The 22,580-nt window shown below is 43.5% G+C and overlaps 1 protein-coding gene across 2 annotated transcripts in view; it reads right to left on the bottom strand.

Moving 5' to 3' along the window:
- The window catches only part of itgbl1 (integrin subunit beta like 1), a 150,340-nt gene extending 128,985 nt beyond the window's left edge, over positions 1-21,355 (bottom strand). For both annotated transcript variants that reach the window (XM_033023103.1, XM_033023104.1), the window contains exons 1-2: positions 21,032-21,355; positions 15,351-15,553 (exon numbers count right to left, since the gene is read on the bottom strand). In XM_033023103.1, coding sequence (XP_032878994.1) covers positions 15,351-15,553; positions 21,032-21,111 — 283 coding nt within the window. In that variant the 5' untranslated portion in view covers positions 21,112-21,355. The remainder of the gene's footprint in view (positions 1-15,350; positions 15,554-21,031) is intronic.
- Between the last annotated feature and the right edge of the window lie 1,225 nt (positions 21,356-22,580).

The raw sequence follows: 22,580 nt of genomic DNA, 5'->3' as shown, positions 1-22,580 counted from the left end.
TCACCCAGAGTGTGGTGAATCTTTGGAATTCTCTACCATAGAGGATTCCGTCACCGAATACATTAAAGTCAGAGATGGATAGGAACTAGGGATTACTCTCAAAATATGGGGCAGCCATTCAATCCTGAGATGAAAAGAAATTTATATGTGCAGAAGGGAGAAATTAATAGAACATAGAACAGTACAGCACCAGAACAGGCCCTTCAGCCCGCAATGTCTGTGCCAAACATGATGCCAAGACCAACTCTTATCTGCCTGTACTTAATCCATACCCATCCATTCCTGAATATCCATATGCTTATCCAAAACTCTCTTATGTCATTCTTGTACATGCCTCAACCACCGTCCCTGACAACACGTTCCAAGCACTGGGTAAAAAACCTGCCCTGCACATCTCCTTTAAACTTTGCCCCTCTCGCCTTAGAGCTATGCCCAGTACTTGATTTCTCCATCCTGGAAAATGGTTCTGACTGCCTAACTCATCTATGCCTCTCATCATGTTATAAACTTCTATCAGGTCTCCATGCAATCTACAACGTTCCAGAGAAAACAATTCGAGTCTGTCCAACTTCACCCAGAAGCTAATACCCCCAATCCAGGCATCATTCTGGTGAACATTCACTGCGCCCTTTCCAAAGCCTCCACATCCTTCCTTTAATGGGACAACCAGAACTGCACGCAATACTCCAAATGCGGTCTAACCAAAAGTCATTTAATGTTGCATCATGACTTCCTGACTTTATATTCAATGTCCCGAACTGTGAAAGCAAGCATAAGCATACGGTTTCAGCAACTAAGTTACAGAGAAAGGTTGAACAAGTTAGGTCTTTATTCTTTGGAGCGCAGAAGGTTAAGGGGGGACTTGATAGAGGTCTTTAAAATGATGAGAGGGATAGACAGAGTTAACGTGGATAAGCTTTTCCCACTGAGAGTAGGATTCAAACAAGAGGACATGACTTGAGAATTAAGGGACAGAGGTTTAGGGGTAACATGAGGGGGAACTTCTTTACTCAGAGAGTGGTAGCTGTGTGGAATGAGCTTCCAGTGGAGGTGGTGGAGGCAGGTTCGATTTTATCATTTAAAAATAAATTGGATAGGTATATGGACGGGAAAGGAATGGAGGGTTATGGTCTGAGTGCAGGTAAATGGGACTAGGGGAGAATAAGTGTTCGGCATGGACTAGAAGGGCCGAGATGACCTGTTTCCGTGCTGTAATTGTTATATGGTTATATGCCTTCTTTACCACTATCTCCGTTGCTGCCATTTTCAGGGAGTTATGGACTTGGAACACAGATTCCTCTGTTCAACAATGGTGTCAAGGGACATGCCATTAATTGTATATTTCCCCCTTACATTGACCTCCCAAAGTTCAACACCGCACATTAACCTGGATCTCTGGAATCCCGGGAATTCTCCACCCAAGAGGGCTGTGAAGGTTCAGTTGTTCTGAAACAGATATTGATTTTTAGATATTAACAGCATCAGGGGATACAAAGCTGGTGCAAGTCAATGAAGATGCGACCTACAACAGCAGAGTAAGCGTGAGAAAACCTAACACTTCCATTTCTCATTTCCTTAAGGAATTAAAATATTCTGAGGTGTTTCCCAGGAACTTAACCAAAAATAGGCACAAAGCCTCATGGGGAGACATTGGAACAGGGACAAATAGCTTGGACAAAGGATTAACTCAAGGGAGGAGGGAGAGAGATGAAAAGATTTATGGAAGTTCAAGAGCCGAATGTCAGAAACATAGTGGAGTAATTCAATTCATATTCTCTAACTCCCATCCCGATGTACAGGACTCTACACATGGATAATGCCGTGTCTTTATTTCCCCGCGTCCCCGTATCCCCATGGAGCATCATGGGACAATGCACAGTGGAAATGGCGGCTCTTATTTCTATTGCTGGACAACAAGTTGAATGTTGATGTGCGGATACTAATGGATATCAAACCATCACTGATCAATCTAATCAGGTCAGACAGCATCTGTGGAGATAGAATAGCATCTGTGGAGAAGCAACACAGTGGCACAGTAGTAGAGCTGCCTCCTCAGAGTGTCAGAGACCCTAGTTAAATCCTGACTACGGGTGCGGTCTGTGCAGAGTTGGTATGTTCTCCCTGCGACGGCGTGGGTTTTCTCTGGGTGCTCTGGTTTCCTCCCACATTCCAAAGACGTGCAGTTTGTAGGTTATTTGGTTTCTGTAAAATTGCTCAGTGCGTAGCATGCTAAAGTGGTATAGCAGAGAACTAGTGTATGGGTAATCGATGGTTGGTGTGGACTCTGTAGGCCGAAGGGCCTGTTTGCACACTGTATCTCTAAAATCTAAACTAAGAAACAGACTGATGCATATGGTTCTGATAAAGGTCATCACCATGAAACTGTCTGTCTTCCTGAAGGTGCTGCCTGACCTGCTGAGAGTTTTCACAATTCTCTATTTTTGATTTCCAGCAAATGGAAATTCAGAAGATTCTGGGAATTGAGATTCTTGACTCAGGAAGTGGAACTCTCTTCCACAGGGAGGGTTCATCTGAACACCAGAGATGGGCTTAAAGGGCAGCTGGATAAAACTGCAAAGAAAAGAGGAAGAGATAGATAGATAGAATGATTGCTTTGATTAATTGAATGAAAGTTACAACATGGAAACAGGCCATTCAGCCCACCCAGTTTACGCCAATCATCGATCATTATTCTTATTAGTTCAACTGTAACTCACCCATGCATCCACTCTCTACACATTCGGGGCAATTGATAGAGGACGTAACCCAAAACCAACACACCTTTGGGTTGTAGGATGAAATTAAAGCACTCGGTGGAAAACATGCAAACTCCACACAGACAGCAAGGAACTGGGGTCTCTGGCACTTTGAGGAGGCAACTCCACCAGCTGTGCCTCTCTAGTAATGGAGTGAGATGGAGAGGAACAAGAAGGCTGATATGGAGCAAAAATAGTAGCACAGGGCAGAGGGGCTGAACAGCCTGTTTCTGCATGACACATGAAATTCTAACACGATAACTGAATCTTGAACCCCATCAACAAACTGTACACTGCAAGGGGCCAGGAAGCGAGCGGGTAAGATCATCTCTGACCCCTCTCACCCTGGCCACAAACTCTTTGAAGAGCTTCCCTCTGGAAGGCAACTCCGGACTGACAAAGCCGCCACAGCCAGACATAAAAACAGCCTTTTTCCCCACAAGTAGTAGCTCTACTCAACAGCCAAAAGTCTGCAGCATCCTTTTGCTCTGGTATTTTATTTAATTCTTCACGTGTTTAAATTATAATATTTTATTTTTAATTGTCTATTGTATATCATGTTGTTACTTGCGAGCAAAGCACCAAGGCAAATTCCTTGTATTTATACACATTTGGCTAATAAAATTTATTCCATTCAATTCAATTCAATAGAGGTTTACCTTTACAGGGAAATCTGATAGCAGCTTGTTATTCATCTGCATAAATTATGCCCTATAAATAGTTGCAATTTGTGTTATTTTTGTGTTGCGGAGGGAATCTCTATTAAAGGCCCGCCGTCAGAGTGAATTCTGCAATACAACAATTGCAAATAATTTCATGTGCAGCAAATAAAGTGGCCATGCAGCACTGGAGAGGTCTGTGCTAGAACTGCCTAACAATTGTCCCAAACTCCTCTCGGATCTTCACCTCAACCCCTCACTGTGTGGAAAGTTCCCCATTCTCCCCGTTCTATAGTGCAAGAATTTTCTGTATTCCCAGTAATCACAAATCTTAGGTCCTTAGAATTTGAAACCAAAAACCAAGGTTCCTCCACTTGCTTTAATCATGAAGCTTTGTTTCAGAACAGCGTTCTTAACTGAATCACCGTGTAAGACAGTTAGCCAAAACTTCCTTCACAAAATAATGGATATTCTCAAGTTTTGTATATTGCAACATGGCTCGAAGGGCCGAATGGCCTACTCCTGCACCAATTTTCTATGTTTCTATGTTTCTACAGTGGCGTAGCGGTAGAGCTACTGTCTTACAGCGCCAGAGACTTGGGTTCGAACCTGACTACGGGTGCTGTCTATACGGAATTTGTACGTTCTCACCGTGAGAACGGTGTGGGTTTTCTCTGAGATCTTCGGTTTCCCCCCACACTCCAAAGACATACAGGTTTGTAGGTTAATTGGCTTGGTATAAATGTAAAATTGTCTCCAGTGTGTGTAGGGTAGTGTTAATGTGTTGGGATCACTGGTCGGTGCGGACTCGGTGGGCCAAAGTCTCTGCATCTCTAAACATATACAATAGTCATTTATATACCATCTTTCGTGTAGTATAGTTTTATTTGACCACGTATAGCGATGTTTGGGAAGGTGAGCAAAGGTTTAGTTGTTTAATTGACCAAAATATAGCTATTATAAAATGGAGGATCTTTGCATCTGCAGGGCCTGCTTGGTCAATTTCTGTGTAAAGCTACAAGCTGTGAGCCAGTGCTAGAAAGTTTAGGTCCTAGATTGAAATATCAGATAAGGCGAGGTCCAGATGTCCTCCCTATTGTTAAAATTATGAGGACTTTGCAAAGAAGCTCAGAGGTGTTGCAGATGCATTATCGGGATTGGCCAGCTGCGGTAGGGTTTTAAATACTGTTAATAATGTTGCAAGGTATTTGTGTTACTGTTTGACGATTGGGTGAAGTGAGAAACCTTCTTTGAATTGTTTATACTCTCTGGGAGAATGTTGCATTATTTGATTAATTGACTTCCTTCCAGAAGCTTCTGTAGAAATATTGTAATGGGTGCTTTGTAATTGGGTTAGGGAACTGTCAATAACACTTTAACGTAATCGATATCTGTGATTGGTTTGTAGGGGCTACCACCCCCATGTAGTTCTGCCCCGCAGGGTCCGATGACCTATAAAAGGTGACTGCCACTAGGATCATTGTCAATCTTCTGGATTGGCACTTGGGACTGCGTAACCTTTTGGAGGTATCTGCTTGCACAAGGCTGAAGGGCTTAACAAGCAGAGACAAGGATCGATCCCGCAGTGGTTAGGTATTGTATAGGGAATTCGTTATTGTTTCATAAAATATAAATTTAGTGGTCCAGTGTTTGACTCAGTGTTTTACTGAACTAGACTAAATGCCCTGTCCCACTTTCCCGAGTTACTCACGAACTCTCCCGAGTTTTCCCCTTGATTCGAACTCGGAGAATTACGGTAATAGCCATTCGTAGGTACTCGAAAATGTCTAACATTGGAGTGCATAACTTTAAGATGAGAGAAGGAAAGTTTAAAGGAGATGAATGGATCAATGCTTTTTTACACAGAGCAATAGGTGCCCAGGAGTGGTGGTGAAAACAGATTCAATAGTGGAGTTTAAGAAGCTATTAGATAGTCATGAATCTGCTGGGAATGGAAGGATATGGATCACATGAAGGCAGAAGAGATTAGATTGATTTGGCATCATGTTTGGAACAGACATAATTGGTCGAAGGGCCTATTCTTGCGCTGTTCAAAGGTTCAAAGGTAAATCATTGTCACATACACCTAGATGTAGTGAAATTCCTTTTGCCAATGCAGCACATAAGAAAGAATACAAACATAACAATAATAAATAGCTTTAACATAAAAACATCCCCCACAATGGTTCCCATTATGGGGGAAGGCACAAAGTCCAGTCCCATCCCCAATGTCCACCCATAGTCGGGCCTATTGAGGCCTCCACAGTTGCCTCTACGGAGGCCCGATGTTCCAGGCCGTCCTCGCCGGGTGATGATGTTCCGGCGTCGGGAGAGTCCTCTCAGCGGCATGGGAACCCTGGAACGGCCGCCTCCCTACTCGAGACCGTGGCTCCGGAGCCGACAAGGCCGCGCCGAATGGAGCTCAACTGGCGATCTCGTCGCGAGATCCCAGGCTCCCGATGTAAAGTTTCAGCGCCGCCGCCCGCAGCTCCGCGATGTTTTTAACGCCGGTCCCAGCTCACCGGAGTTCCAGCGCGGCGACTCAGGCAAGGCACCGCCCGCCCCGCAATGGCGCTCCAGCGCTGCACCGCCGTCCTCACTCCCGCAGCTCCGCCGCCGCCGATGCCGGTGCCGCCGCCGCCGATGCCGAGGCTCCGGGCGGTCCCCTCGCTCCTCGGACCTGCAGCTCCACAGCCGCCGCCGATGCCGCCGTTGCCGATGCCGATGCAGAGGCTCCGGGCGGTCCCCTCAGGAAACGCCGCTCCAGGCCCGCTGGTAGGCCGCGAGGACGGGTCGAAAGTGCAGCCCGAAGAAAAGCTGCATCTTCGACCAGGTAGGGACCCTGAAAATTAGTTTCCCCCTTACCCCCCCCCTCCCCCACACATAAAAAAGCTAGAACTCCTTAAAAACAAAACACTAAACTAACTAAAAATAAGAAAAAATAAATGAAAAACAGACAGCTGCAGGCTAGGCAGCCATACCCCCTACAGGTCGGCGCCAACTGTTTGTACTGTTCTGTTCTAAAATCCAGAGCTTGGGGTCCAAGTTGCTGGAGGCAGAGCTGGCATTGGTGGAGGGATTAAACTCAGTCATGATCAAAAGGGGTCAGAACTGAAGGAATGGCGAGACCTTGAAGGTTGCAGAGATGGAGGGGGGTTGTAGGGATGCAGATTGGGAGGAGTGAAGCAAACATCTGAAAACATGGATGATGGATATTTAATATCGAAGGTCTTCTTGACCAAGAGTTAACATAGATCAGCGATCAAAGGGGAACAATACTTGGAGCGAGGTAGTACACAAGAAGGGAGGTTTTTTTTACAATCTCAAGGTGAGTAGAATAAGTAAGGCTGGTATGGATTTGTGGTGAAACAGTTGAGGTTACAAAGGTAGGGAGAAGAGTCTCAGCAGCCAAGAAGCTAAGGCAAGGTGGGGTCAGGCAATGTAACAGAAGGTGATGCATTGGTGATGACAGGTTCAATGTCATATAGCACAGAAACAGGCCCATCAGCTGAGTTTGTCTGTGTCAACCATCAAGTGCCCATCTACATACTAATCTCATTTTCTCATATTGGTACATGAATCTATGTACCAATACTGGAAAATTAGATTAGTATATAATGTCATAAAATAGTAGAAAATAGCTGGTCCAGATTCTGCTTAAATAATGTGAGGGTCTTGGGTTCCCACACCCTTCATGCAGTGCATCCCAGATTCAAACTACAAAACTTTTTCTCCGATCCTCTCTAAACTATTTATCCTTTTATTTATTTAGGTCTTCTGCAATAGGGACCAGCTTTTTAAAATGTATTCCATTTTGCCCCAAATAATTTTGTCCCCTCTTATTCTCCTCCTCCCAAGGGACAGTAAACCCAGCCTATCTAGTCCCTCCTCATAGCTGAAATGTTCCATCACCGGCAACATCTTGGTGATTCTCTTCTGCACTGTCTCCAATACAACCTTCCTACAGTGTAGTAACCAGAACTGCACACAATGCTCCAGATGTGGTCTAACTAAAGTTATATATCAAACAGTTAGGATCCCAGTGCCAAACCCTGTGGACACACTTCCAATCATTAGAAGCATTTCCCACCATCACTCACTGCATCCTGTTACCAAGACTAATCTGGATCTAATTTGTCAACTTAATCTGGTCTGAAACTCATGACAGGAATCTAAGACAATGCCAGGTTTGCAAACAAACTTCAATATCCCAACATCTAGTGGCATGTTTCTTTCGTGACAGCAAAATATTCAATCATCATTCAACTAGAAACATTATTTTGTTGTGCAGAAACCCAAGCTGGAAGTGCACCATATTTGGATAAACCAAATAGGATTTTTTTGCCTTACTTAAAAGGTCCAGTGAAATGTATAGCAAGGTTAGAAACCCTATCAATAAAAGTCATACTTCATGTGAATGGATCATTCAACACTAAACTACATTTGTTGTCTGGCAATAGGCCAATCGCTTTCTTTAAAAAAAAGAATCTGCCATCCACAACACCTGAATTTAGTTGATCCCGGACTTTTCTGTCCGGGATCATATGTGACTCCAATCCTTATTAACCTAATGGACTCCAAACAGCCCCTGAAATAACCCAAGGAGATATGAAGTCCCAGCAAGGACAATAAATCTCAACCTTCTCGGCACAAAATGCTTGAATTAATTTAAGATTAATTAATTACATTCTTCAATGATTTATACCAATTTAGTTGCAGTATGTAACCATTTCCACATTTGCTCAATTCTGCAAATGGGACCATAAAAGGCAGAAGCCATTCAGCCCACGAATCTCTTCCATTGCTCACTTAAATTATGACTGATCGTTGCTGCGACTCTATCCACCCATTGGAGTTTGCAAACTAGGGCACAGGAGGGGAACTCCAGTATATAAGGTGCCATTGTCATGACGATAAATTAAATCAAGGCCCCTTTTGCTCTTTCAGTGGATCCCATGAAACCATTTCAAGCAAGAGAAGGGAATCCGTTCCGGAAAATCCAAACCGCTAGCAACCTGTACACGAGTCATCCCTCAATCAACAACTCTAAAAATATTATGTAATAAAAGGGAACTATAGATACTGGTTTATACCAAAGATAGATACAAAATGCTGGAGTAACTCAGCAGGTATGGCAACATCTCAGGAGAAAATGGATCAACTTTCTCCAGAGATGCTACCTGACCTGCGCAATTACTTCAGCATTTTGTGCCTATCTCTAAAAACATTATTTGGTCATTATTAACACGGATCACAGTCATACAGGACGGGAACAGGCCCTTTGGCCCACTGAATCTGTGCTGCTCTTCAAGCACCCTCGTAGTCTAATCCCATTTTATTCTCTCCACATTCACATCAACTCCCTCTAGGTTCTACCACTCACTTACACATTAGGATAACAGGGATTAACGACCAAGAAACAGTTCAGCATGTCCCCTACAACTCTCATCAACTTCTACTGATGCACCATAGAAAGCATTTTATCGGGATGCATCACAGCTTGGTTTGGCAACAGCTTCATCCAAGACCGCAAGAAATTGCAGTGAACTGGGGATAGCCCAGACCATCACACAAACCAACATCCCTTTTATTGACTCCATTTATACCTCACGCTGCCTCAGCAAGGCCAGCAACATAATCAAGGATGAGACTCCCTCTTCTCCCCCCTCCCATCAGGCAAAAGTTATACATGTGTGAAAATACACACCACCAGAATCAGGGACAGTTTCTTCCCAGCTGTCATCAGGTAACTGAATCACCCTACCACAACCAGAGATCAGTGCTGAAATTTACCTCTTTGGTAACCCTCGGACTATCCTTAATCGGACTTTACCTGGCATTAAACGTTATTCCCTTATCATGTATCTATACACTATAAATGGATCGATTGTAATCATGTATTGTCGTTCTGCTAACTGGTTAGCATGCAACAAAAGCTTTTCACTGCACCTTGGTACACGCGACATAAACTAAACTGAAATATACAGCAACCTATTAACCTACCAATGGCATGTCTTTGAGATATGGGAGGAAACTGGAGCAACTGGGGTAAAAACCATGTAATCACAGGGAATACATGCAAACCACACAGATAGCACCCAAGGTGAGGATTAAACCTCACTGGTCTCTGGTGCTGTGAGTTAGCAGCTCTACTGGTCAAGGTGCCCAAGCACATTGCTGTAAGTGGGATGTTAAAAGGTTTTGCAAAATTGAATTATTTCTTATCACATTTGTTCTACAAAGTCTATCCAAATTTGGACATTTGAATTTACTGAATGAGCAAGAACCTCTAACAGATGCGTTACACTTTGGAGTGCCAAGAATGAGTGCAGCATGAAGGTTTTATCATGTGATATCTGTCATTAGTTGCCAGGCTGACCTATCATCAAGATGCTCAACACCTACCCACCCACCCACAGCCAATGAAAAAGCAAGAAACCACTTCAAGATTTTATTGGATGACCTTTGGCTGTCAGTTAGTCAATGTCTGCCTCTGCCAACATTTTTCAATGCAGAGTTAAACTTGGTCAAAAAATTAAAAACAAATGTTTTCCAATGCTCCAGAGATTTTCCAGGAGATTGTTTTTAATTCTTGCAAAATACAGGCCAGTGCAGCAGGTTGGCAAACCCAGCTACAGGGCATAACTCAAGATTTCTGCTTTGACAAAAAGCAGAAAGGGTGGTTTTCTGCTGACCAACGCACTACTCTTCCACCTTGGAAAAATGCTGCTGTGGAACTCGATTCAAAAACAACAGTGCACGTCTGATTTCCAGTGTGGATTCAGGAACCATACATCTGGATGAGTCTCTGAGCTTGTTGGTTTTGGCAGCTTCTTGCCAATGGAAACAAAATATGCTGTTGGGAAGCCTTCCGCAGTTGGCTTTCGTGCTGAAATGCTTTTGTACATCTGCAACAAGTTTAGTGTAAAGTTATACCAAGTCAGGAGATACAGAACAGAGGCTTTTGTATTTAACTGCAAGGATGATACCAGAACAGAGAGGTTTTAACTGTCAGGAAGCAGCTGAATTTGCTTGTCAGGAGAATTTCCTTAGACAGAGACTTAGTGCAGAACAGAGACTTAGTGCACTACAGTGTGGAAACAGGCCCTCAGCCCACTGGGTCCACGCTGACCAGCGATCACCCCGTACACTAGCACTATCCTGGATGCTAGGGACAATTTAACAATTTTTACCAAAGTCAATTAACCTATAAACCTGTACGTCTTTCGAATGTGGAAGGAAACCGGAACAGCTGGGGAAAACACACAAAATCACAGGGAGAACGTACAAACTCCATACAGACAGCACCCGCAGTCAGGATCGAATGCGGGTCTCTGGTGCTGTGAGCCAGCAGCTCTACCCGCTGTGCCACCATGCCGCCTCTCTTGGCAATGATGTGGGATTCATGAATGTCTATGACATTGCTACTATTTTGCAATGCTGAGGGAGACCCTCACTGGCAAAAGGGCATTGCTGTGCCAGTGGATCAGTACTGCGGGAGTGCTGCACATTTAACCCAGAGGACTTACGGGATATTGCATTGTTGTGGGGTTGTCATGAGGGAGCACTGTTCTGTTGTAGGGACAATACTGAGGGAGCGGTGCACTGTCACAGGAGAAGTACCTGTACTGAAAAAGTATCAGAATGTCGGAGCGTCAGTGAGTGCTGTCCCTTTGGAGGGGCAGTAATGTTGAGAGATACTACTGGAGGATCATTCTACTGAGAGGGGACATGAGAGCTGTTTCCACACAGCGAGTCGATCTGGAACTGCTGGCTGAAAGAACAGTGGAAGTAGATTCAACGGGAACTTTCAGGAGGGAATTGAAGAGGGGGATGAGAGAAGAGCAGTTTAGATGGGCTGAATGGCATTCCCTCCCCGATACAATATGATTCTAGGGTGGAAGAAGGGCGAGCTGGATCTTTCTCTGAACCTCCTCTTCATTCGGGGGGGATGTTCCATGCTGCTGCTTATTTCTTGGTGATGTGAGTTGGGTGCAGAGAGCTCCTCTGGAGGAGGTGTGGGCGTGATGCCTGATGCTGTCACCCTCTGCTGCACAACACCAGAGCATCTGGGCCAATGCATCTCCCTCTCACCCTGTCATAGAACAGGAGGGCAGCGTTCCAGCTGCACTTCACAAATAACAGTTTCACAACACCAACAAACAATACGAGGACAGAACGTTGTAATTTAACAAAACGTACTGTTAGCAATGACATTTAATTTTGCTCGGAGAAAGTGATTACCATTATTATTTCTGTGGTCGGTTAGGGTAAAAACCATAATCTGGAGGCTGCTGGGTTCTAACGCCCTGAGTAGTGATACAACAAACAGCTGGCAAAACGCATCCTGGATATAATCAAATAACAGTCCTCAGCAGTGTATTTGTTACGACCATGACTCAGGATAGTATTAATAGCTTATCCAACATAATTCAATGTACGCAAGTCTGAATGATGGAGGTCATTAACCCAGATCCCAGATCCCAGAACAATTAAGAGGATTTAAAGAGGAGAAACCTCCACCGGTAGTGTCAGGTGTTCAGAGGCATGAAGGGTGGTTGACAGGGATGCTCAGGAGAAATGAGCTGCCTGGGTGGACGAGCTGAGTTCTGCAGGACATTAAGATCATTAAGAGAAGAATGAGAGGGATTGAAAAATATAATGACTTAGTAACCTGTGGTCGAATAGAAGGTCAAACAAAACTGAAAGAGGGAAAAGAGAAAGAAAACAAGAAGTACCGTAGGCGAGAGAAAAGAGAGAGAGAGAGAGAAAGATAGAGTTGAAGAAAAGAAAAGATACCGCAAGTCTCACTAAAAGCACATTGCAAACATCAACGGCAATCTTTGAGCATTGTGTTCATTCCTATGGATATGACAAGAGAATCAGCAACTTCCTCATTCAGGGACTGGTTGAAGTGATGGATAAAAAGGGAAACGTATTTCAAAACTAAATTGCAGACTCAGTAATTTTAAACTGATGGGGAAGGTGGAAAGAGGTGGGAGGAGGCTGATGTAGAACAAGAGCACTAGCACAGAGCAAAAGGGCTGAGTGGCCTCCTTCTGTGTTGTAACTTTGAACAGTGATGTCACCTGCAAACTTGTAGATGGAGTTCGAGCCAAAGCTTTTTGTCATACAGTTGTGGGTGTAATGCCCCTGTCCCACTTAGGAAACCTGAATGGAAACCTCTGGAGACTTTGCGCCCCACCCAAGGTTTCCGTGTGGTTCCCGGAGGTTTTTGTCAGTCTCCCTACCTGCTTCCACTACCTGCAACCTCCGGCAACCACCTGCAATCTCCAGGAACCGCACGGAAACCTTGGGTGGGGCCCAAAGTCTCCAGAGGTTTCCGTTCAGGTTTCCTAAGTGGGACAGGGTCATAACTGGCGTTTGTAGGGGACGGAGAATGCCACCTTGTGGGGCACCGGGGTTAAAAATCATTGTGGAGAAGGTATTGTCACTGATCCTCACTGATTGTGGTCTCAAAGTCAGAAAGTTGAGGATCTAGCGGCAAAGGGGGGTGCTGCTTCTACATCCAGGAGTTCGGAAATGAGTTTGAATGGAACTATGGTGTTGAAGGTGGAGCTACGGTCAATAAATAGGAGTCTAATGTAGAAATCCTTATTGTCTACGTGTTCTGGGCCAGGGAGATGGCATCTGGTGTGGATCTGTTACCATGGTAAGCAAACTGCAGTAGGTCAAGGCTAGCTGGGAGGCTGGAGTTAATGTGTACCATCAACAGTCTCCTGAAGCACTTCATGATGATGAATGTCAGAGTCACTGGACAGTAGTCATTAAGGCTCACTACTTTACCATCGGGATCACTCATCAACGTATTTATTGTTGTATTTATCATTACTAACAGTATACTATAAGTATACTGTTTACTCTGTAAGCATTATGTGAATTGGTAATTTCATTGCAACCCAGTGTATATGACAATAAACTAATCTAATCTAATCTTAAAAACAGCAACCTGAACAAACCTTATTAAATATCAATAAAAGTCTACGCCAAGTCTATAAAATGGGTTCAGAAAATAATTTTGTAAATACCCAGATGTATGGAAGATTTCTGAAACATCTTCTAACTTGTAAACCTACTTCTTTATTCTATCCATTAAAACGCAAAGCCCAGTTTCAACTTTGAGAATGCACACTACATTTGAACCAACTTCATTTTAAAAAGGGAACGTTGTTCTGTAGCAATATTTACAAGTGAAATGTTGATTCCTACGTGGATTTATGAAGAGAGAAGTCAAAGGGCTTTGTCGGAGAGGCAGGTTTCAAAGGAGGTAAGAAAGGCAGGAAGATTTAGGGAGGGGTATTCCAGAGCTCAGGGCTCAGTCAGCTGAAGGTGTAACCTCTTGTGATTAGGAAGATACAGTATAACTGAGGATGTGCATGAGAACAGAAATAGAGGTGAGCACAAAGAATCAGCATTTTCCTCAGGGCTGTCTTTCACAATTTACGAACAAGAATCAGTATCCCTTGTATATCCAAGTGTGCTGCAATATTTAAACCTCTCTCACCATCTGGCCAGGCACAACTTGCCCACAGCTTTCAGACTCATGTGTTGCAATTTTAGACCCACTCATTTTCAAGCAGCATCTTGGATGGATACAGCCTTGGGGGATTTCTTTCCCTTGTTCTTCCATCACCAGCAGCCGTGTTGCCATGCTTGGTCACCCAACATGGCAAATCTCCTGTTGCCCCATTTTCCAACACTGCTCAAAAGTGAATGGAAGTTGCAATATCCACTCTGGATAACTGGCTTTCAGTCAAATTCTGATATAGCTCCATTACCAGTTTTAGATGACACCACTGTTGTGGGCTGGATCTCGAACAATGATACTACAGTGTACAGGAAGGATATGGAGATCTTAGTGTCAAGACCTCTCACTCATTGCCAGCAAAAAAAAAGAAGCTACTATTTACTTTAGGGGGCAAGGTGGTGTAAATTTCCCAGTCAGTATCAAAGGTGCCAAAGTGGAGATGGTCAAGATCTTCAGGTTCCTTGACGTAAATATCGGCAACATTCCTTCCTGGACAAACCACGCTGAAGTACTGCCAAGAGAGCACTCCATCACCTCTACTTCCTCAGAAGACTAAAGAAGTTCAGCATTTTCCAATTACATTTATTAACTTCTACAGATGCACCGTAGAAGGCATCCTTCCATGATGCATCATATCTTGGTTTGGCAATAGCTCTATCCAAGACTGCAAGAAATTGCAGTGTGTTGTGGATGCAGCTCAGTCCATCGCATATACCCTCTTTACCCTCCTTTTACAGCCCCCCCCCCCCCCCACCTCCCTCCCTTCCCCACTGACTCCATCTATGCTTAACACAGGCTCAGGAAAAATGACAACAAATCAAGGATCATTTTCACCGTGTTCAGTCCCTCTTCTCCCTTCTCCTGTTGGGCAGAAGATACAAAAACTTAAAAACATGTGCCACTAGATTCAGGAACAGTTTTTCCATTGCTCTTATCAGACTATTAAACGGTCTTCTCATAAGCTAGGGTGCAGTCCTGATCTTCCAATCTACTTCATTGCAGACGTAGCATTTTTTTATCTGTATCTTTTATGTAACTTTAGCTCAATAATGCTCTAACACCACATTCTGCACGCTTGTATTTTTCTCTTTGCACTACCTGTTGTACTTGTGTAGGGCTTGATTTTGCTCATGTATGGCATGATCTGACTGGAAAACAGGCATACAAAGTTTTTTGTTGTACCTCGATACACGTGCTAATAATGAATCAATACCAATACCTAATCAATCACTAATTAATAAACAAAAGGGACCACAGATAATACAAACAAACTGCACATAGTTGTATTCTTCTCTAATATCCAGGAGATTATCCTGAATTCCTGGAGACATGTAAACATCCTGGGAGAGCCTGCCTTCTAATGGAGAGAGATTGGAAAGTATTTACCTCCACAAAGTTTCCCATTGAATCTCTCACAGACCCAGTCTTGGCACTCACACCGGGATCCATAGAATCTCCCCGGCTCACTGACAAGGCAGACGCATCTTCCACAGTCGCACTGTCCGCGCCCACTGCAGATCAGATCATCCGGAGAACGGCACTGGTTTTCCGCTTCCCGCACGGACAGCTCACAGGAACCAGAGAGGTGTCTTCATGTCACATCACCACCAAGAGAAAAACGGCAGGTTAAACGCCAGCCACGCTTCATGTTTCCAATTTACATTCATTAACTTAAATAATCAAAAAACTGAACAGTGAACATTATATATAACCTGAAAAAGACTCAAAGTGCTGCTGGAGTAACTTAACGGGTCAGGCAGCAACTCTGGAGCAAATGGATAGATGACATTTCAGGTGGGAACGATTCTTCAGACGTTGCATGAAGGAAGAAAGCTGGATGAGAGGAGGGCCAGGACAAAGCATGGCAGGTCGTAGGTTGAAACAGGTGAATGGGGGTTTGACAGGCAGATGATGAACAACGGCCAGAGATGAAAGACAAAAGGTGTGAGACAAAAGGATTGAGGAGTTGCGAATTGCGGTGGTAAGGGAAGGAATGTGGGTGGAAATGGAAGGTGGAGGAGAGAAATAGGTGCAAATCCAGAGGAGAGTGGGCTGGGATAATGAGGGGGGTGGTCAATGGAGGCAGATACTCACTACATTTAAGAAGCATCGAGTGTGCCGCCGTGAAGAAGATACCTGCAGGGGAAGGTCGGAAGCTGACGAGCTCGGCCCCAAAGACCGGTGAGTTGAGGAGGGGTGAGGCACTGGCGATGATGACGGACACAAGGAGATGGCCGGTAGGAGAGAATACGGTGGTATTGCCACCAGCACCTTCAAGATCAGCTATGGAAGGTGCCCCCAGGATACAAAGGTGGTCTAGCGAGGAGAGGGACATTGGTTCGCAGGTCGAGCCGGCCAAAGGCATCAGAGGAGACCCTGCAGCAGCCTGGGACTTACCTGTATTGGGGGGTGCTCCAGTACATCTAGCATGTGGACTTGGGACTTTTACTTTGTAAATGGTGCTAAAATATGGTGACTGTGCATGTGTGAGCTGTGCAAAAAATAATTTCACTGTACAGTGCACACATGACAACAAAGAACCATTGAACCAACACTTGATTGGCAAGGCACGGAAGGCTATAGATCAAGTGCAGGTAAGTGTGATTTGCATAGATAGGTACAACAGGTGGCATAGATTTAGGGCTGAAGGGCCTCTTTCTGTGCTGTACAACTATGATTCTAAGTTATTAAGAAATGCAGCTGGCTCTTAAACAACCTTTCAAATGGCAGAGAAAAGCATCCAGTTCCTGCAATAGTCAGATGGTGACGAGATGCTGGCTTGCCCAGTGACACAGAAACAAACATGTGGCTTCTGAAGGTGCATTTCTGAAATAAGAATTGTCTGATTTATGGGGAAACTAATTGTGGAAGCAATGTATGAAAGCAAGAAGTAAATTTGATAGATGTTTATACCTTCAGCTGAAATAGCTTAATAAAGTGTAGATTTATAAACTATAAATATTTGCTTTTTTTCTCTTGGGTTTTATGCACTAATCAGTGTTTGTGTTTTGCTGCTAAAAAATGTTTGATTCTTTCAAAAGAGTTGATTAATAATTTCCAGAGTGGTTTCTTCCTGTGTTCTTGATGCCGAAATCAGGAATTCATTCAAAAATTGAAAATGGAGGTTGGTGGGTTTTTTATTGGATAAATAAGGATTTTTTAAAGTTTCAGAATCAGGCCAGGAAAAGGAGCACAAATCAACCAGGCAAAATGAACTGGAAAGTCTGAACAACCTCCGGTTCTGACGATATTGTCCAAAGATGGATATGATTCCTGACCGATAAGTAATAACTAGAGCCAGGATTTTTCCATATATGACATAAACGCCTTTTCATGCCTTTTTTTTTGATGATATCACCAGGAAGATGCCTTTTTCATGATCGAGTGCCTAAATTGGCCTTTTTTTGCAGTTTTGCTAATAGGTCATGCTATTTTCCCTAGTTGTACCGTGATTACATTGACGCTTTCTATGTTAACACGTTAATATTAATGTTATTATTAACGTGTTAACATAGTATAACTTACAAGAAAACTTCCACCACCGGGGTGAAACCGGGCGCGCCACTGTCGGTCATTCATTCGTTCGTGCCACTGGTCCAAGATCTATTTAAGAAAGAACTGCAGATGCTGGAAAAACCGAAGGTAGACACAAAATGCTGGAGAAACTCAGCGGGTGAGGCAACATCTATGGAGAGAAGGAATAGGCGATGTATAGGGTCGAGACCCTTCTTCAGACTGATGTGGGGGGGGGGTGGAAAAAGAAAGGAAGAGGCGGAGACAGTAGGACTAGAAGGAGAGCTGGGAAGGGTCAGGGGGAGGAGGGAGAAGACTAGGGCTATCTAAAATTAGAGAAGTCAATGTTGATGGGGTGTAGACTACCCAAGCAAAATACCCAAGCTTGTCTCCTCACTACATTTACTGCTGGCTCCAGTCGTAAATCTGAGTTTGAATGATCTGTGCAAGGCATTCATTGATGCTGGAATTCCACTGTGGAAATTTTTAGAGAAATACACAGAGGAACATATACCGAACGAGTCATCATTACGGAAAAATTATGTTGACAGCAACTTGAACATTGTTGTGCAGAAAATTAGAGATGAAGTTGCATGCAACAAAATATGGATCTCAATAGACGAGACAACCGATGCTGTGGGAGATTGCCAATGTGGTCATCGGTACACTGGAGGCAGATCAACCATCAAAGGAGTATTTTTGTTGACATCGGAAGTATTGGAGAAGTCAAACAGCTCAACTAATGCTCAGTTGTTTATATCTTCACTTGCTGTACTTTGGCCAGAAGGTATAAAACACAAGAACATTCTTCTGTTTGGAACTTAAAGTTTTATTCCCCAAAATGTTGCATTCGACATGCTTAGCTCAAGGACTTCATAAAATTTCCAAGCACATACGTAACTTGTTTCCAAATGTCAATCGCCTAGTTTGCAATGTCAAGAAAATCTCCCTCAAAGCACCGTCACGTGTGCAGTTGTTCAAGGTAATGGCACCCAAGATTCCGCTACCTCCTCAGCCCATTTTGACTGGGTGGGGTACATGGCTCTCTGCTGTACTCTACTATGCTGCAAATTTTGAAAAGATAAAAGAACTCGTCAACTGTTTTGAAGAAGAAGAATCTGCTGCAGTCAGGATCGTCAGTGAAATCATGCAGAAAAAGTCCCTCCACCGCGATCTTTTGTTTATTGCTTCCAATTTTGCAAACTGCGCAAAAGCTTTCACTTTCCTTGAGAAACGTGGCGAAACATTAGTGAATAACTCAACAAAGTAACTGACGATATTCGTAAAGTTCCCGCCGATGTAGGTAAAGCCATACAAGGAAAATGTGAGAGAGTGATTTTAGCTAACAAAAATCTTGAAGAAATAGAAAACATAGCTAAAGTTCTCAAAGGTAGTCGTAATGCACAAGATATCAACATGAATATAGAGTCTGTAGCTTGTTTTGGGTATGCACCAGTGACCTCAGCTGAGGTAGAAAGAAGTTTTTCACAACTGAAGCATATTCTGTCTGACAGACGGCATAGTTTAACAACAGATAATTTGAAAAAAATGCCAGTAATAAGTGCAACCAGGCAACTTTGGTCATAGCTTTATATTACCATTTTTAACCATATTTTGGTTGTGGAAATAAATGCCTTTTTATGCCTTTTTGCCAATAAATGCCTTTTTCATGCCTTTTTTGAAATTTTATTATGCCTTTTTGCCTGCCTATTTCAGAGTTTTTTAGTGCCTAAACATCCTGGCTCTAGTAATAATCTTGCTCACTTTATCTCATGTCTATAATGGAAAGAGAGAGAAGATTGCAACAGATTTTGACATTCTCTCTTTAGTACTCGATGTAGGGAAAAGCCCATCTGTTACTGGAACTGCTAATTGTTAGTTGATGTGATATATATGTCACGATAAAATGTATGGCTCTAATGTTTTCTTCTTCCAGTGACAAAGCCAGCACATACCACCTCACAGAAAGGTGAAACAGGAAGAGAGATTTATGGGGCATTGGCAGTGTTAGGTAGTTTTAGATATGAATGAAAAGTGATTGGATTGATCAAAGCTGTGTTCTTTTGAATCAAATTGCCTGAGAGCTTATGAAACCTAGTTTGAGGGGAGGGGAGGGGGGGAAAAAGGACTCACCTCTGTGAATAGAGATGTCAATAAACTCAAGGCAAAATTTGGAGTAATTGAAAGAAGGATTAGATGAGAGTTGAAGGTGAAATAGAACATTAATGTGTCTATTTGTGTAGCCTTCTATGTTAAAAGAAGCTGCACACTAGCATCTTCCCGTCTTAGAAGTTGAAGTGAGTGCCTGTCTCCCAGGCCCTGAAGGATATTCCATCTTATCCAAGAGTGGATCTTGGCATTTCGTTTTGTTGACCAGTGGTCAACCAACCTGTCAGATTTGATTTTTGGTTTGGTGTTTCTTTCCGCAAGGGATCATTTTCTCCATCAGCTGAAATGAAAAATGACCACTTTGCTTTCCATCAACATTTTAATTCATTTTACCCAATTTAGTTTCAGATAGAAGCCTCATCCTCCCAGGGGCAGTCGGAGATAAGCAATGAACACTGGTCCTGCCGATTACACCCATATCGCAAGAAGAAATAACAGAGAAACCTTGTACCAGACTCAGTAACTGAGGTCAATTGTTGGCTTCCTGTTCTTGAGGTCCAATAAATTCGCTTAACTTATCATTGGGCAATATATCTGATCAATGGTAATAAATTAGAAGACTGTAAATTAGCATAGTACTGCAGATTGCAGCCAAAAATGTTTATTATTTTTATAGGATATAGTTTCTCTCTTTCTTTTGTTAAATTGCTCATTGTGCATCCAGTTCAGTCTGATACTTTTCACATAAATCAAGCAGGGAGAAACTTCCCTGCCAACACCAACTCATAATACTTCATCACAGAATTATGTGCATATTATTTTAAAAATCAATTAATTCCAAACACACACAACTTTTAAGAGTCTCACTGGAAATGCTAAATACTTATTCTAAATACATGTTGAAAACTGATTCAAATCTCAAAGACAGGAGCGTGACATTACCGATCGATTGAAGGAATGCTGTGGCATTAAAATACCCGAGATCATGTAACAAGTCTTTTCTCAAGCAATCATCCTCATGAACTAAGAAAATAGATTTATGGTTTTATTGATAACAGGTACGTTGCCTAAGACATTCCTGAAATGCTGTTAGAATTCAACTGTGGAAAACAAATGCTAATCAATAGCAGGGTGAAATTTGAAAATTGACAAACACTCATTCTGTCAGGCTGTCAAAGTGTTGTGCAGAGACATGTTTAATTGTGCTTTCCTGCACAAATTTGTAAGTTGTATGTTTCAATCTTTTTGCAGGAAAGAAGCGAGTGCAGTTCCCAAATTGTTGCAGCAGTCAACAGCACTAGTTTATTTAAAGAACCCTTTTACAGCTGCATGTCATTCAGGACAGTAAAAATGTTACTGTTGCTGGACATTTGCAATCCCAATAAACAATAGCCTGGCAGAAGACAACAATAACGGATCGCAAACATTGCAGGAGCTGGACTCACCTTGTAAACTGCAAGAAGCTTTCAGGAATAATCACGGCAATTAGTAAAACGATGGATTTAACCAGGACGTCGGCATGCATGTTTAAGCTGAAGGTGACAAAATTAAAGTTTTAGTGCACTCAGGCTTCTCGGTCATTCTGTAACCAGCAAACCGCAAAGTGTGAAGTCAGTTTCAGCCCATTCACGACTACCTTCAATCTTTATTTGCCTACTGCTTGCCTCATGCAAGTGTATCTGATTAGTTAGAACTATGTGCGTTAGCTAGGTAGATTGCTAGAGCCAAAAGAAGCAAATTCCAGAGACTTTGCCATGGTAATTGGAAACACTTGTAGAACCAGATGCTCGTTGCTTACAGTCAGCAAGTATGGGAGTTATCAGCACTGTGGAAAAATCAGGTTAGCTGTTTTTTTTTGTCGCTTACAACTTGTCTGGGGAAAAGGAACGTGTTTCTTGCTTGCTGTTAATCACTGAGGGCAGAAACGATCACCATGATGTCACCATCAGCACCTCATATAATGCCCCTGCAAGATGCCCCATATAATGCCCCTGCAAGATGCCTCATATAATGCCCCTGCAAGATGCCCCATATAATGCCCCTGCAAGATGCCCCATATAATGCCCCTGCAAGATGCCCCATATAATGCCCCTGCAAGATGCCTCATATAATGCCCCTGCAAGATGCCCCATATAATGCCCCTGCAAGATGCCCCATATAATGCCCCTGCAAAATGCCCCATATAATGCCCCTGCAAGATGCCCCATATAATGCCCCTGCAAGATGCCCCTGCCCCTGCAAGATGCCCCATATCATGCCCCTGCAAGATGCCCCATATAATGCCCCTGCAAGATGCCCCATATAATGCCCCTGCAAGATGCCCCATATAATGCCCCTGCAAGATGCCCATATAATGCCCCTGCAAGATGCCCCATATAATGCCCCTGCAAGATGCCCCATATCATGCCCCTGCAAGATGCCTCATATAATGCCCCTGCAAGATGCCTCATATAATGCCCCTGCAAGATGCCCCATATAATGCCCCTGCAAGATGCCTCATATAATGCCCCTGCAAGATGCCCCATATAATGCCCCTGCAAGATGCCCCATATAATGCCCCTGCAAGATGCCCCATATAATGCCCCTGCAAGATGCCCCATATAATGCCCCTGCAAGATGCCCTATATAATGCCCCTGCAAGATGCCCCATATAATGCCCCTGCAAGACGCCCCATATAATGCCCCTGCAAGATGCCCCATATAATGCCCCTGCAAGATGCCCCATATAATGCCCCTGCAAGATGCCTCATATAATACCCCTGCAAGATCCACTCAACCCAACACTCACCCACCAGCCTCTCCCACTCGATGTGTCCAAAGGCGATGCAATTGAAAAGATGATCTTGCCCGCCAGATAGCGAGCGGGGAAGATCATCTCTGACCCCTTTTACCCTGGCCACAAACTCTTTGAATCACTTCCCTCTGGAAGGCGACTCCGGACTGTCAAAGCTGCCACAGCCAGACATAAAAACAGTTTTTATCCACGAGTAGTTG

The sequence above is a fragment of the Amblyraja radiata genome, chromosome 6 (assembly GCF_010909765.2).
Source record: "Amblyraja radiata isolate CabotCenter1 chromosome 6, sAmbRad1.1.pri, whole genome shotgun sequence".
Classification (NCBI taxonomy): domain Eukaryota; kingdom Metazoa; phylum Chordata; class Chondrichthyes; order Rajiformes; family Rajidae; genus Amblyraja; species Amblyraja radiata.
Note: the sequence above shows the minus strand (reverse complement) of the source record. Positions and strands in the feature narration are given on the sequence as shown.